At 69.9% G+C, this 16578-nt stretch overlaps 3 protein-coding genes across 9 annotated transcripts; 1 reads left to right on the top strand and 2 right to left on the bottom strand.

Moving 5' to 3' along the window:
- The first annotated feature begins 75 nt into the window (after positions 1-75).
- On the top strand, positions 76-1832 carry PTPRCAP (protein tyrosine phosphatase receptor type C associated protein). Its single transcript, XM_071428250.1, has 2 exons — positions 76-209; positions 759-1832. Exons 1-2 carry the CDS (start codon positions 207-209, stop codon positions 1317-1319), a joined length of 564 nt encoding a protein of 187 aa, XP_071284351.1. The 5' UTR covers positions 76-206; the 3' UTR covers positions 1320-1832.
- On the bottom strand, positions 1151-6218 carry RPS6KB2 (ribosomal protein S6 kinase B2). Of its 2 annotated transcripts, XM_071428248.1 has the most exons (16): positions 6077-6163; positions 5407-5441; positions 5171-5291; positions 5016-5084; positions 4804-4951; positions 4194-4251; positions 4011-4111; positions 3846-3936; positions 3670-3760; positions 3447-3554; positions 3295-3357; positions 3141-3218; positions 2950-3057; positions 2766-2878; positions 2270-2434; positions 1151-1282 (listed from the first exon to the last, which is right to left on the bottom strand). In XM_071428248.1, exons 1-16 carry the CDS (start codon positions 6146-6148, stop codon positions 1249-1251), a joined length of 1455 nt encoding a protein of 484 aa, XP_071284349.1. In that variant the 5' UTR covers positions 6149-6163; the 3' UTR covers positions 1151-1248. The 2 variants fall into 2 exon arrangements, with proteins under 2 accessions (XP_071284349.1, XP_071284348.1); XM_071428247.1 differs by lacking the exon at positions 4194-4251 and having other exon boundaries at positions 4804-5084; positions 6077-6218.
- Positions 6219-6397: 179 nt separating this feature from the next.
- Positions 6398-16042, bottom strand: CARNS1 (carnosine synthase 1). 6 transcript variants are annotated; one of them, XM_071428238.1, is made up of 10 exons: positions 15154-16042; positions 13378-13396; positions 12691-12922; positions 12176-12265; positions 11461-11948; positions 11077-11257; positions 10433-10518; positions 9855-10086; positions 9508-9779; positions 6398-9415 (listed from the first exon to the last, which is right to left on the bottom strand). In XM_071428238.1, the coding sequence occupies exons 1-10, from the start codon at positions 15711-15713 to the stop codon at positions 8189-8191; spliced, it is 3387 nt and encodes a 1128-aa protein (XP_071284339.1). In that variant the 5' UTR covers positions 15714-16042; the 3' UTR covers positions 6398-8188. The 6 variants fall into 6 exon arrangements, with proteins under 6 accessions (XP_071284339.1, XP_071284344.1, XP_071284343.1 ...); XM_071428243.1 differs by having other exon boundaries at positions 13344-13396; positions 15154-15194; XM_071428242.1 differs by lacking the exon at positions 15154-16042 and adding an exon at positions 14164-14444 and having other exon boundaries at positions 13344-13396.
- Positions 16043-16578: the final 536 nt, after the last annotated feature.

Raw genomic sequence — 16578 nt, forward strand, 5'->3', positions numbered from 1 at the left:
CGCAGCGGTCACGGGTGGGAGTTCAGCGCCTCGGCAGGAAGTGGGGCGGCACGGGGCGGCATTTTGGGCAGCAGAGAGGGTGAGGGGGTGCAGAGCTCGGCCCCCCCCGCTCGGCACATCCGCTGCACGGGCAGGAAGTTGGGGGGGCCTCCCCCATCTCGCAGCACGCCCGCGGCATCGGGACCCGCTCTGGCTGCACCCCACTGATGGTGAGCACCCCAAAACCGGGCAGGGTGGGAGACTGGGAGGGGCTGGGAGCGCAGGGGATGGGGGAAAGGTTGGGGGAGCCAGGATCAGGGAGCCAGAGTGGGGGTGGGGGAGGTGGGAAGGTAAGGGGAGTCTGGAATGTTTGGGGGGATAAGGGGAGCACAGTGGGGTTGGGGGGAAGGAGGGGGGGTCCTTCAGGGGAGCTTGGTGGGCTTGGAGGTAGGTCTGGTATTGGGGTGGGGCTGGGGGCTGTGCACGCTGGGTTTGGGGGGCTCTGGAGCTTTGGCAGGGGGTGCTGTGGGGCTGCAGCCCTGTGGGCAGGGGGATTCTAGGGGGGCTGTGCAGCCATGTGGGGTGGCAGGACCCGGTTCCTCTCCCCCAGCACCTGCAGGTGCTGCTGCACCCGCCACCCACGGCTTCCGTCCCCGAGGGTCACCTCCCCCTCCGCGGCCCTTGTCCTCTGCCCTGTACCTTGCCCCGGCCCTTCCCTGCGTTCCAGCTCCGGGAAGCCACGTGCCCGGCGCCGTGTGACCCCGCTGCCCTCCCCGCAGGCTGCCCCGCGATGGCACCCGCTGCTGCTGGCGCTGGTGGGGCCGGTGGCAGCGGGGGACCCCGCGGTGGCCCGCAACGATCGGACGGTGGCCGCGCTGCTGGGGCTGCTGCTGTGCCTGGCGCTGGGGCTGGCGCTGGCCTGGCACCACCTGTGCCGCCTCTCGGCCGGCCAGTACCACCCCCGGCCCCTGGGCCGCCGGGCGCTGCAGCTGCTGCGGGGACAGTGGCACCGGCTGCGCTCGCCGGGGGACCCCGCCGCGACCCCCGGGGACAGCCACGGGGAGGTGGCCGTGCGCGACGAGGAGGAAGAGCTGATGCCATGGAGCCTGGACCGGCGGCCGCAGCAGGAGGAGGAGGAGGAGGAGGAGCAGGAGGAGGATGAGAAGGAGGAGGATGAGCAGGAAGAGGATGAGGCCGAGGCAGCGCCGGTGGGCAGGGAGAGCCCCCTGAGTGAGGGGCAGGCGGTGGGGGGCAGCGCCGAGGCCCTGCTCAGTGACCTGCACGCCTTCTCGGGGACAGCGGCCTGGGGGGATGCGCGACCACACGTCACCGCCTTGTGACATCACCGTCCTGACGTCACCACCCTTTATCATCTCCCTGTAGTATCACCTCCTTGTAATGTCACTGCCCTGTAGTGTCACTCCCTGTAATGGCACCTCCTTGTAATGTCACCTCTCTGTAATGTCACTGCCCTGTAGTGTCACTCCCTGTAATGGCACCTCCTTGTAATGTCACCTCCCTGTAATGTCACTGCCCTGTAGTGTAACTCCCTGTAGTGTCACTCCCTGTAGTGTCACCTCCTTGTAATGTCACTGCCCTGTAGTGTCACTCCCTGTAATGGCACCTCCTTGTAATGTCACCTCCCTGTAATGTCACTGCCCTGTAGTGTAACTCCCTGTAGTGTCACTCCCTGTAATGTAACTGCCCTGTAGTGTCACCACCCTGCCAGCAAAGGGACCCTCTCTCTGTCCCCCGCCAGCCCCCAGCCGCGGCTCCTGAATGGCTGCAGGGGCCTTGTCCGAATGTGCACTGACCAATAAAAGAGCAGCTCTGGGGCCAGAGCAGATCAGGGGCGTGGTTTGCAGAGAAGTGGGTGGAGCCAACAAAAGGGTGTGATGAGTGGGAGGAGCCTAAAACAGGGCGGGGCATCACACACAGGGGGTGGAGCCTGGACCCTCCCCTGGTGGGGCAACTCCCCCAGCCCCCCAGCCCCAGCAGAGGGACAACCACAGCCTCAGCAAGTCCTTTAATTGGCACACATCCAGCAGCAGGGCCACGCCCCAGGGGGCCACACCCCAAAGGCCGTGCCCCCAGAGGGGCCACACCCCAAAAGGCCACGCCCACGGGGCCACACCCCTGGGGGTTCTCCCCGTGCCCCCAAACCCGGTGGGCAGGGGGCTGTGCCGGAGGGGGACGAGCCCCCCGGAGCACAGGCAGCACCGTGGGGTTCCCCCCACCCCATGGGGAGCACCAGGCCCCCCCCAGAACCCCCCACCCTCCCCACCCCTACCTGGGCACCCGGCCCCGGCCCCCCTTCTGCTTCTTGGCCCCCCCCGAGGGTTTGATGGGCAGGGGGGCCGTGCCCTCGGGCAGGGGGGCCTGGGGGGGCCCCAGCTCCATGGGGTCGCCTGGGGCCACTGGCTTGAACGCCTCGAAGGGGGAGAACTTCACAGGGCTGGGGGGGACACGGGAGGGGGTGAGTGGGGGGGCAGCCAGTGCCCACAGAGCTCCTTCCCCACCCCTGGAGGCCCCAACTCCCCCCATATTCCATGGACCTCCCCTACTCCTTCTCCACCCCCTTGGGGCCCACCCTGATTCCCTCACCCCAAAGCACCCCAAACCCTCACCCCACTGCCCCACAGCCTCTCTGTACCCCCAGGATGGGACAGGTTGAGCCCCCCCACTGCACCCCCAGCACTGTTCCCTGTCGCCCACCCTGAAACCCCCATCCCAAAGCGCCTCCATCCCAAAGCCCCCCACCCCAGGCACCCCCTGTGCCCCAATACCTGACAGGGGTGCGGGGGCTGCTGTTGAGGCGGCGGGGGGAGCGCACCTTGGGCTGGAAGGAGAACCCCTCCTTGATGCTCTCCAGCACCGAGGGGGCCACGTAGGTGAAGCCCTGTGGGGTTGGGGGTGTCACGGGGGGATCCTGGGCATGCCAGGGGTCCCCCCCGGGTGTGTGCCCCCTACCAGGAAGGCCTGGTTGGCGCTCTCGCTGATGGCAGCGTCGTCAGGGCTGTCCACGGGGGTCTGGCGGGTGAAGCGGGTGTCGAACTGGCTCACGTCCTCCTCCGACTGCTGCGGGGAACATGGAACACGGCAGCCGCTCCCACGGGGCCCCCAAAAAAACATTGCCAGCCTCCCCCCTCGGCCCCCCATACCAGGCAGGGTTTGAAGGGGGGGTCCAGCCTGCGCGCCAGCAGGTCCTCCCAGTTGATGTGGCGGAAGAAAGGCTGTTTCTGTGGGGTTTGGGGGTGTCAGGCAGCATTTGGGGGGTGTCCCCTGGCACCCCCCCATCCCCACCCACCCCTGTACCTGCACATCGGCCGCATCACCGGGGCCCCCCCCAACCCTCTGACTGGGGTTCCGCTTCAGGAACTGGAAGAGAAACGGGGATAGAGATGGGAATGGGGGGAGAACCTACATGAATAAAGGTGGGGGAGGGAATTTTGGGGGGTGGGGGGCACCTTCTTGAGGAGGTCACGAGCGTCGGGTGTCAGGTAGGGCGGCAGCACCAGCTTCCCTTTGAGGATCTTGTCGATAGTCTTCTTGCGGTTCTCGGCGGTGAACGGCGGCTGTGGGGGGCACGGGGGGGCCATGAAGAGCCAGGCAGGCCAGGAAGGTTTGGGGTCACCCCGGGATGCCCCCCCAGTCCCCAGGGAGGAGGGAGGGAGCAGCGGTGGCACTTGCCGATCCGGTGAGCATGTCGTACATCAGGGCGCCCAGGCTCCACCAGTCCACCGCCCGGTTGTGCCCGCTCCGCACCAGGATCTCGGGGGCCCTGGGGGGTGCAGGGGGGGCCCTGAGCGGACGGGGGGGCCAGGACAGACCCCCCCAAATTCCCCCCAGTGCTGCATCCACCTCACATGTACTCGATGGTGCCGCAGAAGGTGTGGGTGACGGCCCCGTCGTGGATGGACTCCTTGCACAGCCCGAAGTCCGTCAGCTTGATGTGACCTGAGGGACATGGGGGGGTCAGCACTGCCCCCAGAGAACCCCCCAGGCTCCCCAGTTTGCCCCCCCAAACCCACCTTGGCTATTGAGCATGATATTCTCTGGCTTAAGGTCCCGGTAGATGATCCCATGGGAATGCAGGTGACCCAGGGCCAGCGTGATCTCGCTCAGGTAGAAGCTGCAGTGGGATCGGGGTGGCTGTGAGCATGTCAGGGTGCCCATCCCAACCACACCCACCACCACCACCACCTCATCCCTACCAGGCAGTGTCCTCCAGGAAGATCCCTTCCCGCTCCAGCTGCATGAAGAGCTCTCCACCTGAGTAAAGAGCCCAAGAGGGACCCTCCTGAGCCATCCCTGGAAACTCCTTAATCACCCCTGGGAACATCTGAGCCATCCTGGGACACCTTTAAACCACCCCAGAACCCCCTGAGCCAACCTTGGACACCCTCCCTGGACACTGCAGCCACCCCGGGTCCCGCTTTAACCATCCCTGGACCCCCTGAGCCACTCCTCGACACTCCCCTGGACACTGCAGCCACCGCAGATCACCCTTTAACCATCCCTGGACACCCTGAGCCATTCCTGGACACTGCAGCCACCACAGATCATGCTTTAACCATCCCTGGATACCCTGAGCCATTCCTGGAAGCCCTCCCTGGACACTGCAGCCACCCCAGGTCACACTTTAACCACCCTTGGACACCATGAGGCATTCCAGGACACCCTCCCTGGACACTGTAGCCATGCCAGGTCATGCTTTAACCATCCCTGGACACCCTGAGCCATTCCTGGAAGCCCTTGAGCCCCCCCGGGACAATTTGCAGCCATCCCTGGAGTAGCCCCCGGCTGCCCCGAGCCCGCCCGCACCGCTGAGGCACTCCAGGATGAGGTAGAGCTTGCCGCCCGTCTGGAAGGCGTAGATGAGGTCGACGATGAAGGGGTGCTTGACGGCCTCCAGGATGTTCCTCTCGGCCCGGGTGTGCGCCGTGTCCTTGGCGTTGCAGGCGATCTTGGCCTGGGGGGGAGGCGGTGAGCGGGAGGGGTCCCCGGGGGGGCTGGGGGGGCCGGGGCGCCCCTACCTTCTTCAGGACCTTCATGGCGAAGATCTTGCCCGTGTTGGTGCCCTGCACTTTGCGCACCTGGAACACCTGGAAGGACGGGCAGGGAAGGTTGGGGACGCTGTCGGGGAGCACCGGAGTCCCCTCAGAGGTCCCCGGCCCGGCCGTGTCCCCACCTTGCCGTAGCCGCCCTTGCCCAGGACGCGGAGCAGCTCGAAGCAGTGCGGGCCGATGTGCTCGGGGCCATTGTTGACGCTGCTCTCGGAAATCTCGATCTCTTCATAGTGTCCCACCGGCCTGGCGGGAGAGGGGCTGAGCGGGGACAGCCCCCTGCCTGTCCCCTGCCTGTCCCCTGCCTGTCCCCTGCCTGTCCCCTGTCTGCACACCCCCCCGCAGGCTGTCCCCCACTTACTCCAGGCCGTTTCCCCGGGGCTCCAGCTCCATCTCCTGCGGGAGGGAACTCGCGGTCAGAGGTGGGCAGGGGACGCACGGCAGGGAGGGGACATATGGCAAGGAGGGGAGACACAGCACAGAGAGGACCCACGGCAGGGAGGGGACACATGGCAAGGAGGGGACACGGCAGGCAGGACACGGGTACGGCGAGGGCAGGACACGAACAGGACACGGGCAGGACGCGGGCAGGACGCGGGCAGGACGCGGGCAGGACGCGGCAGAGCGGGGCGAGGCAGCGCCGAGCCGGCCCAGCCGGATGTTTTGGGGCCGAGGCCGGGCCCTGCCCAGCGGGAGCCGCCCGCTGCCCGCCCGGGATCCGCGGCTGCCCCCGGTGCCCCGGCGCCCCGTCCCGCGGACAGCCCGGCTGCAACCCTGTCCCGCCACCGGCGGGACCCCTGTCACTGCCCTGCCGCTGTCCCCCCAAGCCCCTGCCCGCCGTTCCCGGCACCGAGCGGACCCCACGCCACCCCGACACCCCCGATCCCGCCGTCCCCACCGCGCCCCGGTGCCGTTGGCCGCTTCCACCGCCCGTCCCGCTGCCGGTGCCCCCCGTCCCCGCGGCGCCCCCCGCCCCAGCCCCGGTGCCGGTGGCAGCCCCGGTGCCCCCCCGCGCCCCGCTGCCGGCTCACGGCGCCCAGCTCGGGCTCGTCCCCGTCGCTGCCCTCCTCGGTCTCCAGGTCGATGTCGAACACCCCCGCCATGACGGCGCCGCGCCGGGACCCCCGGGGACCCGCCCCGATGCCCACGCCCCCAGCGCGGCCACGCCCCCGCCACGCCCCCCGTGACACCGCCTTATCGGGACCCCGGGGAACCCGCCGCGCTGGCCACGCCCACGGCCGCGCCCCACCCACGGCCACGCCCCCGAGCGCGTCACCGGGGTGTCCCCAGCGCGGGGGACACGGGCACGGGGGTCGCCAGGGGTGGCGCAGGAACAGGACAGAGACAGCGCGGCCGCTCACAGCCTTTACTGGGGACCCCCGCCCGCCACGCCCCCTGCGCCGCGCTGACGTCAGCGGCGCCGCCGTGACGTCAGAGGACGGGCAGGAAGAGAGGGGGACACCCCGGTGACCTCACGTGGAGATCCCGGCCGGGGTTTCCGCGGGGTTGGGGGGCACGAGTGGGGCTGCGGGGCGCCGGGGTTATTGTGGGGTCACTGGGGTGGTTGTGGGGTCACTGCTGCTACTGCGGGGGCTACGTGTTGGTGTAGGGTCTCTGGTGTTATTGTGGGGTCGTGGGTGTTATTGTAGGGTCAGGGGCACTGCAGGGACTGGGGTTTGTTGGAGGGTTTCAGGCACTACAGTGGCTGTGTGTTATTGCAGGCTCCCAGGCACTACAGGGGCTCTGTGTTATTGTAGGATCTCTGGTGTTATTGTAGGGTCGTGAGGGCTGTAGGATGTGGGTGTTATTGTAGGATCACTGCTGTTATTGTAGGGTCAGGAGCACTGCAGGGCTCTGTGTTAGTGTGGGGTGCCTGGTGTTGCTGTAGGATCTCGGGCATTACAGGGGCTGGGTGTTAGTGTGGGGTCACTGGTGTTACTGTAGGGCCTCCCCAGTGACAGCCCTATATCACATCACACAAGCCTTCCCAGAGGATTTTCTGAGCTGCTCCAGGGAATCCCTGGGTGCCCCTCTGTTGTTGTAGGGTCCCCTGGTGCGAGTCTATCATTGCAGGGTCTCCCCAAGCCAGTTTGTTATTGTAGGGTCTCCCTTTCAGTGTATGCTGTTGTAGGGTCTCCCCTAAGCACAGGTTTATTACTGTGGGTTCTCCCCCTTTGTTATTGTAGGGTCTTCCCTTCCAGGGGGTCATTGTGGGGTCTCCCCACCTCAGTCTGTTACTGTGGGGTCTCCCCTTGCTGGTGTGTTATTGTGGGGTCTTGCCACATTTCTTTGTTATTATGGGATGTCCCCATAATTCGTTGTCATTTTGGGGTCTCCCTCCCCATAGCGGTTTGTTACTGTGGGGTCTCCCCATGCCAGCAGGTGCCAACACACCTCACACTTCACCTGCTGCTTTCATGGGGTGGCCTGGCTGCCTCGGGGGTCCTGGCTGCCCCACCCTGGGGGTGGCACGGGGACAGCAGGGGACAGTGTGAGTGTGCCCCTGTGTGTCCCCAGGCATGGGACAGACCCCCAGCTTCAGGGACAGGGGGTACAGACTGTAGGGACAGGGCAGGGGGGACAGGGAGGGATGCTGGGAAGGAGGGAACAGGGTGCTAGGGCAGGGGAATGGGGTGTCTGGACTGGGAGAGGGGGAATCTTAGGATGAAGGGTGTCAGTGTGAGGATGCAGTGCCAGGATGGACAGGGATGCAGGGAATGTGGTGCCAGGACATGGGGGATGCCGGGGACTGGGGTGTCAGAGTAGTGGGGGGTGCCAGGAGATGGGGTGTCAGGATGCCAGGGGATGGAGTGCCAGGAGTGTCGGGGGATGCCAGGGGATGGAGTGCCAGGTTGATGGGAGGATCCCAGTGGGTGGGATGTCAGGATGCCAGGGGAGCGAGGGGATGCCAGGGGATGGAGTGCCAGGATGAAGGGGAATGCCAGGCAATGGGGTAGCAGGGCAGGTGCCTGGGATGCAGGGCGGTACGGGGGTGCCAGGACATGGTGTGCCAGGCCAGGGGATGGGGGGACAGCGGGACGGGGTGCCGGGGGGATGCCAGGGAGGGGCGGCGGGGCGGCGGGAGCTGGTGCCGGCTGTGCCGGGGCACCCATTCCCCCGCTCTCCCCGCTGCCTGCCCGGCGCTATTTGAAGTGGGACAAGAAATGCTCCACGGGATATCGCGGGGAGTCGATGCCCAGCCCCTGGCAGAGCCCCAGCAGGCGCTCGCAGGCCTCGGCCAGCGTGGCCCCGGCGCACGCCACGCTCAGCAGCGGCTCCTCGTACTCGCCGGCCCCCTCGGGCTCCTCGAAGAGCCGGTTGAGGCGGACGAGCCCGCGGCCGTGCAGCTCCCGCAGAGCCTCCATGCCCCCGCCGCCCGCCAGGGTCGGGCCGTGCTCCGAGGCCAGGCACATCACCCCGGCCAGGTGCGTGCGGGGCGCGGGACGGGCGGGCAGCACGGGCGGCACTCCCAGCGCCACCAGCACGGCGGCCAGCAGCAGGTCGGGGCCGTAGACCTCGCGGATCCAGTCGCGCAGGTAGAAGCCCCCCATGCGGGGGTTGATCTCCAGCAGGCGCGGCCCCGCCGGGCCCAGCTTGAGCTCCACGTTGAAGACGCCGTCGCGCAGCCCGCACGCCCGGCAGCATTGCAGCGCCGCCCGCACCAGCTGCGCCTGCCGGTCGGCGGGCAGGCAGGAGGGCAGGCAGGCCGCCGTCTCCAGGAAGGCGGGGACACGCGTGGGGCCGTTGTCCGACACCCAGGCGCCCAGCAGCCGCCCCTCGAAGACCACCAGGTCCACGTCGTGCTCGGTGCCCGGCACGTACTCCATGAGCAGCATGGCGTTGCCCCAGCCCAGCCCGATGCCCGGGTGGTCGGCGTCGTCGCGCAGGTCCCTCCAGAGGCGGGCGGCGTGAGCGTGGCACTGCCCGGCGTTCTCCACCAGCCGCACGCCCACGCCGCCCGCGCCGAACTCCAGCTTGGCCACGGCGGGGAAGGGCACGGCGCCCGCCGCCCGCTCCACGTCGCCGTGGCTCCGCAGGCGGCGGCAGGGCACGGCGAAGGCGGCGGGCGGCGGGCGGCCGCGGCGGCAGCGCTGCAGGTGCCGGTGCGTGCGGCTCTTCTGCTTGGCCACCCGCACGGCGGCGGGCGCGGGGCCGCGGAGCCCCAGCCCCTGGCACACCAGGGCCGCCAGCACCACGCAGTCGTCCCAGTAGGAGAGGCAGGCGTGGGGCCGCAGCCCCCGGGAGCGCAGCAGCTCCAGCACCCGCTCCGCGTGCTCCTCGTCGCGCCGGTGCTCCCGGCTGTCGTAGGGCAGGAAGGTCTGCACCAGCCCCGCCGCGAAGTGCTCCGGGTCCGACTCCACCAGGTGGATCTGCGGCCCCGGAGAGGCGTCACCGGGGGGGCGGCCGGCCCCGGGCCCGCGGCTGTGCCGCCCCGAGCCCGCTGGCGCCCCGGGCCCCTCACCTTCAGCCCGTAGTCGCGGGCCGCCTCCCACACGAAGCTCTTGCTGACGCCGCCGGCCCCGATGAGCAGGATGTCCTTGCCCTCGACCAGGTGGCGCTGCGCCCGGTGCAGCATGGCCTCGGCCAGCAGCCGCGGCAAATCCCCGCGGGGCTCGCCCACGCCGCGCCCCATGGCCTCGGCCAGCGCGCACGTCTCCAGGCACCGCTGCCCGTTCGTGGCCAGCGCCACCAGCTCCAGCGCCTCATCCACGCACGCCAGCAGGAAATCCACGCCTGGGGACGGTGACACGGCGCTCAGCACCGCGCGGTGACCGCGGGCACCGACGGCGTCCCCCGCGCCCTGCTCACCCAGGATGTCGGTGCGGGCCCGGCCGCCGCCGCGCTGCCGCGGGCTCAGCTCGGCCTCGCTGGCCATCAGGGCGGCCGCGGCGGCCTCGGTGGCCTCCCGCAGCCGCGTGGCCAGCGCCTGTCGCTGGCCGGGGGCCGCCACCCCCCACTGCTGCAGGCTGGAGTCCAGGCCCTGGGGCAGCGCCGCGCCGTGACGGACCGGGCTCTCCGCGCGTCCCACGGCGCAGGCCACCTGTGTGTGGGGACACGGCGACACCCACGTGTGTGTGGGGACCGGGGTACGGGGACATTGGCTGCCAGCCCATAGCTTGGGGATGCAGCTGCCGCCAGGGCGTAGGGACGTGGGGTGACACAATGACCCAAGACAGGGATGTGGATGGCCAGCAGTCCTGGGGACACCCAGGGCCACCAGGGCATGGGGACACGGACAGGCACACAGGGCATAGCACACAGATTACCACAGCCTGGGCGCAAGACTGCCACCATAGCTTGGGGACATACGGGGCCACCAGGACGTGGGGACAGCCATCGCAGGCTGGGGACACACAGAGCCACCGGGGTGTGGGGACACGCCGTACCTGGCAGAGCTGGGGCCGGTCCCCCCAGGACCTGCAGACGAGGGTGCAGATGCGCAGGGCCATGGGCAGCCGCGGGGCTGGGCTGCCTGGGGGGCAAGGGACAGGGCAGGCACGGCCGCCATGCGGGGACGGGGCCGCCCTGCCCCACCTCCCCCTCGCCCTCCTCCGGGGCCTTTTGGGACTCCCTGCGGCACCGCGGTGGCCCCGGCCAAGCCCAGCCCCAGGGAGTGAGGGGTACAGCATCGCTACTGTCATCCCCAGCCCCACGGGACTGTCGGGAGTCAGAGGGGGTCACCCCAACACCCTGCCCAGCCCCGGGGGACCGTGGGGCTCCAGGGTGACTTTCCCCCCCACTACAGGGGACCATGGGAGTCCAGGGTGACCTTCCCCACCTCTCCCCATGGGTCTGTGGGGGTCCAAGGTGGCAAACTGTCCCCCAAACCCTAACCTAGGGAACTGTGGGCTCTTCAGGGTGACCCTCGTGCCCTCCCCCAGGACCCCAGTAATTTGGGCACCCCGATGGCCCCCACCCACCCGCCCCAGGGCACAGACACGTGGCCGGCACAGCTGCAGGGACCCGTGGGACCCCGGGGGTCTCTTCCCCCCCTCCCAGGGTGGTGGGCGCCCGAGGGCGGGGGCCTTACGTGGGGGGGGCACGGGCAGGCGGGCGGTGGGCACCATGGCCTCCAGCAGGACGCTGTCCTCCTCCGTCAGCCCCCGGAGCCGGGCACCCACCGCCTGCGCCACCGCCGCCCCCTCCTCCTTCCTGTGGGTGCTGCTGGTGCCTGTCCCCCGCCACCGCCACCCCGCCGGCCGCACCACCACCTGCGTGCACCTCCGTGTCACCCCGTGCCACCTGCTGCCACCCCGGCAGCCAGCCGGCCCGCCCGTGTCACCTTTGCCACCCCACCACCTGCACCCCCCGAGTGCCACCTGGTCGCCACCCTCACAGCCACCCCAGCCCGTGCTTCTCGATGTCCCCCAGCGCCACCCGGCGCCACCAGCACCGCCCGCCCTGCCGTGCCCACCTGGCCGTAGGGCTCCATGGCGGTGCCCCCCAGGAAGGCGCCCACCTCCTCCTGCACCAGGCTCTGCTGGCCCTGGGGGTCCTGCAGCCGCACCAGCCTCACCCCGGGGGCCGCGGGCTGGGCGGGCAGGTCCCCCCTGGTCCCCAGGACGAAGGCCAGCGTGGGGGGCACGGGCAGGTTGGCCCGAGCCGCCAGCACCCAGCGGGTGACCAGCGTGTCCTCGAGGCGGTGGGCGAGCGGCACCGAGCCCCCCGTGGGGCAGTCGAGGTCACGGGCCAGCTCGCCCACCCAGCCGCCCTCGGGGTCCCCCAGCGCGAAGGTGCCCGTCACGTAGTTGGCACGGCGAGGTGGCACGAAGGTCTCTAGGGCGCTGTGCCCCCCCACCTTGAAGGAGACGCCCCGGGAGAGCAGCAGGGACCAGGCGCCCGGGCACGACTCCGATGGCACCCGGCTGGCCCAGGAGGGGGACAGGCACAGCACCATGGCACCTGCGGGTGGGCACGGCGGTGGGTGGCGGGCTACCCGCACCTCCTGTCCCAAACTGCCCCCCATAGGGTGGTGCTGGGGGGAGGGTGGGCGCTTGCTGCTGAACTGGTGTGTACTGGGATTAACGGGACACAGGGGGCTGCTGCCACCCTGCTCCCCTGCCTCAGTTTCCCTCACAGTGCGGGTCAGGCAGCACAGGCGGGTTTGGGGACAAGGGGATGGCACCCACCTGGGCAGCGGGTGCCACCCTCCAGCAGGACGGGCAGGAAGGGGGTGGGTGAGCCCAGGATGCAAACGGTCATGTCCAGCGGGCCAAATCCTGCCAGGAAGGGAAGGGTTAACAGCGCCGGGATGGGGACCCTGGCGCCACCCTGCCCGTGGCACCCCAGTGTGGCTGGGAGCCCCCAGACCCCCTGTGTCCCTAGCCTGGCACCGCATCCCCATTGCCACCCTTATCCCTGCCACCCCCGTGTCCCCAGCCTGGCACCACGCCCACATCACTGTCCCTGCCACCCCCGTGTCCCCAGCCTGGCACCAAGCCCATAACACTGTCCCTGCCACCCCCTATCCCAGCCTGGCACCAATCCCATAACACTGTCCCTGCTACCCCCTATCCCAGCCTGGCATTGCACCCACATCACTGTTCCTGCCACCCCCATGTCCCCAGCCTGGCACCGTTCCCCCATCACTGTTCCTGCCACCCCCGTGTCCCCAGCCTGGCACGGTGCCCCCCGTGTCCCCAACCCGTGCGGGGCTCTGTGGAGCAGTCCAGCGTGGGGGGCAGCCCCTCCTGGCACAGGGCGCTCTGGAGCCGCTCGTAGGCCTGGGTGGCATCGTCGGGGTCCCCGCTGTCCCCGGGCACTTCGCCATCGGGGGCCTCGTCCTCCAGCCAGCCCGGGCACAGCGCCTCGGGCCCTGCCCACTCCTGCTCCTCTGGGCTGGGCACCCGCTCCGGGCTCGCCTGGGACATCGAGAGCTGCGGGAGCAGGGACAGGGCTGGCACGGGGCTGGCACGGGGGTAAGGGGGTGCTATGGGGCTGGCGTGGGGTTAAGGGGCTGTCACGGGGCTGTCACGGGTCCGACGCAGAGCTGGCGCACGGACGGAGCCCGGGTGGGCACGGGGCAGGCACCGGGGGGCTGGCACGGGGCACGGCGGGAGCCGCTGCCCACCCGTGGGGTGGGGGCGTGGGGGTGCTGGGGGGCTGCGGGCGCCGGGCACGGCGCCAGCGCCTCGGGGACAGCGGGGCAGCAGTGCCAGCCGCCGGGGCCGCCAGCTCCGGGACAAAGCGTCCCCTTGTCCCCGCGGGGTCACGCGGCGGGTGGGCACAGCACGCCGCGCTGCCCGCTGCCCCGCGCCAGTGCCCGGCACCGCCGGGATCCCGGGATGGGGCACCCACCTCCGCCCGGACCCCCCACCCGGGGGCCACTCACCATCCTGGTGACAGAGGGGCTGCAAGAGAAGGACAGGCAGAGTCAGCGCGGCTCCCCGGGGACATGCCACCCCTCCCCGGCCACCCTCGGCCGTGCTGGGAGCCCCAGCCCCAGCTCCCGTGGGGGGACCCGTCCTGCAGCACCCACCAGAGCCTGGCACGCTCCCTGGGGCACACCTCGGTGCCAGCTCCGGTGTCTTCACGTTGTCCCCTCAGTGCTAGTCCCAGTGTCCCCAGACTGACCCCTCGGTGCCAGTCCCTGTGGCCCCAGCTTGTCCCCTCGCTGACAGGTCTGGTGGCCCCAGATTGACCCCTTGGTGCCAGTCACGGTGGCCTCAGGTTGTCCCCTCGGTGCCAGCCTCGGTGGCCCCGGCACCTCCGGCTTAGTGTAATCCCGTGCCAGCTCAGCACAGCCGGGGGCACCTCGGGGGTGCCAAGGTGCCTGAGGGTGCAGAGCCAAGGACCGGGGTGTCCCCACCCCCCCGGGTGCCCCCGCTCCCAGCAGGTGCCCGGCAGAGCTGGGCACAGAGGGAAACTGAGGCACGGAGCTGAACGGTGCCCGCTGGCAACCAGGGTGTCCCCAAGCCCGGTGCCTGGTGACAGCGTTAGGGGGGGACACACGGCTCGGTGGCGCGGCACGAGGACCCCCCAAAACCCAGTCGCGGGGGTCCCTCAAAGCCCGCGCCCGCCCCAGCCGCGGGACCGCCCTGTCCCCCCCCCCGTCCCCAGCTGGGAGGTGCTGCTGCTGCTGCTGTCCCCAGGCTGGGACAGCTGTGTCGCCCGGTACCTTGGGGTGGGAGCCGTGGCCTGAGAACGCGCAGGGGACGAGGGCTCGGGGACGCCTGGCGCAGGGGACACCGGCCGGTCTGGCCTTTAAACCCCCCCCGCGCCACCCCGGGGTGCCAACCCCGGCCCCGTGCCCCGGATTAGGCGACACAGAGCCCCATTGTCCCCTCTGCCACCTCGCGCCAGGCGCTGGCACCCCTGTCCGTGTCCCTGTCCCCGTCACAAGCGAGCTGCCTCAGCGGGAGCCGGGGGGTGGCTCAGCCTGACGGGGCTCTCCTGTCCCCCTGTCCCGCGTCCCCTGGCCGGGCACGCCCCTCGTCCTCCCCCCCGCCCTGTGCCCCTGTCCCCAGCGTGGCGGAGCTGCCAGCACGCACGTCCCCCGGCTTAGTTCCAGCTGCCCGCGGCGTCACTGTCACTGTCACCGTCACCGCCACCGGCAGGCACGGGGCCACCAGCGCGGCTGCCGCGCCGCAGAGTCCCGCACGCGCTGTCACCCGCTCCCTGTCACCCGCGCCACCCCCGCACCCTGCCACCCTCTCATTGTCACCTGGAGTGTCACGTGCACCCTTGTCACCCACCACACGCCGTCACCGTCACCTGCACCATCACCGGGGTCTTGTCACCCGCACCCGTCACTCACATCGTCACCCACACCGCGACACCGCACCGTCACAGGCACCCTGTCACCTGCACTGCCACCTGCATCTGTCACCCACCTGCATTTGCCACGCACATCACCTACCTGTCACGTGTGCCCTGCCACCCGCACCCTGTCACCCGCACTGCCACCCAGACCCCCCTAACCTGCACCGTGCCACCGCCCTGTCACCCGCACGGTGTCGTGAACATCATCACCCACCTGTCACCTGCGCTGTCACCTGCACCGTGTCACAGGTGTGCGCACACCCCCCGCCTCCATCCCGCTGCTCCCGTCCCCCCGGCACCGGCACCCCCAAACCCACCCACACCCCCCGCTGCCGCCAGCACCTACCGGCGGTGCCGGTGCCGGTGTCTGTCGGTGTCTGTCGGTGTCTGTCTGTCGGTGTCGGTCTCTCCTGGTGTTGCAGCACCTGGCGTGGCTCTGCCCGCTCCGGTCCCGGCGGTGTCGGGCTCTGGCGGGGTTTCCCGGTGTCGGTCCCGGTGCTGTCGCAGCTCCAGCAGCGGCTCTGCCCGCTCCGGTCCCGGCGGTGGCGGCGGCGCCGTGTCCTGCTCGGACGGGGCGGGGCGGGGCGGGACCGGGGGCACCGGGGGGACCGGGACACCGGAGGCGGTGGCAGAGCGAAGGGGGCAGCGGGGCCGAGGTGCCACCGTCGGGAGACGGGAACAAGGGACTGGGGTAGGGAGCGGGACAAGGGACGGGGACGGGGGTAGGGGACGGGGCCAGCCCGGGGTCACCCGGGGCCGGCTGTAAAACTGACACCGCGGAGCAGAAATGTCAGGGCAGGCCCTGGGAGCTATTCGCGACCTCCCCGCACGACATGGAATGGGACACAGCGAATGGCATGGCGTGGCACGGCGTGGGCACAGCCAGTGAGGACAGGGGACAGCCATGACCCCATCCCTGCCACTGCCACCCTCCACGAGCGGTGGCACAAATGTGTCACCCTCCCCCGTGTCCCCAGTGGGAGCCCGCCCTTCGGGGTGTGATCAGGGACCTCAGGGTGGCAACAATCTCCCGGCAACCGCCCGGTGCTGCTCCCGACGGTGTCCCGGGGGCCCCCGGGTGGGGACATCCCTGGGCTCTGCCAAGCATCCTGTCCCTTCGCGTCCTCCCGTGTCCCCAGGCTGTCCCTGTGCTCCCAGGACCGGGATGCAGATCCCCGGTTGCCTCCGTGTCCACTCCTGTCCCCTCGCAGTCCCGGGAGCCGCTGTCTGTGCCGAGGCTGTTCCCCTCCCTCTCCCTCTCTAGCCCTGTGTCCCCAGGCCCAGGACACGGGTCCATATCCCCCTGTCCCCGTGTCCCCTTGCCCGAACTCTACCCCTTGCCCATCGTGTCCGCCTGCCCGGGTTGTTCGCTTGCCCGAGATGTCCCCTTTTCCAGGATGTCCCTTTTCTCGGGATGTCCTCTTTCCCGGGAAGTCCTCCGTTCCAGGGAAGTCCCTCTGCCCTTCCCTCTTCCAGGGAAGGCTCTCTGCCCGCGGTGTCCCCTTGCCCGGAATTATCCCGTTGCCGCGGTATCCCTTTTCCCGGGACGTTCCCCTTTCCAGGCATGTCCCTTTGCCCGGGATGTCCCTTTGCCCGGGGTGTCACCTTTCCCGGGATGTTCCCCTGCCCGGAATGTCCCCCTGCGAAGCGTGTCCCTTCTCCACGGCTGTCCCCCTGCCTCCGTAACACCGCCGTCGCCCCCCCGCCATGCTGTTCCCGTTTCCCGCCCCTCCGGGGCTGGGACGCCGGGGCCGAGGGGACAGCGGGACGC

Source organism: Agelaius tricolor, unplaced genomic scaffold (assembly GCF_023055355.1).
Source record: "Agelaius tricolor isolate 1412-34295 unplaced genomic scaffold, bAgeTri1.0.p SCAF_5, whole genome shotgun sequence".
Classification (NCBI taxonomy): Eukaryota; Metazoa; Chordata; class Aves; order Passeriformes; family Icteridae; genus Agelaius; species Agelaius tricolor.

Coding starts and splice junctions, on each gene's coding strand:
- RPS6KB2 (XM_071428247.1), bottom strand. CDS start 6,148: ATGGCGGGGGTGTTCGACATCGACCTGGAGACCGAGGAGGGCAGCGAC. Junction 3,937..4,010: donor TATCATGCTCAATAGCCAAG/GTGGGTTTGGGG, acceptor CATGTCCCTCAG/GTCACATCAAGCTGACGGAC. Junction 3,219..3,294: donor GTGATGCGGCCGATGTGCAG/GTACAGGGGTGG, acceptor CAAACCCCACAG/AAACAGCCTTTCTTCCGCCA.
- CARNS1 (XM_071428238.1), bottom strand. CDS start 15,713: ATGGCTGTCCCCTGTCCTCACTGGCTGTGCCCACGCCGTGCCACGCCA. Junction 12,266..12,690: donor CTCCACAGAGCCCCGCACGG/GTTGGGGACACG, acceptor CCTTCCTGGCAG/GATTTGGCCCGCTGGACATG. Junction 11,949..12,175: donor GGGTGGCACCCGCTGCCCAG/GTGGGTGCCATC, acceptor GCCCACCCGCAG/GTGCCATGGTGCTGTGCCTG.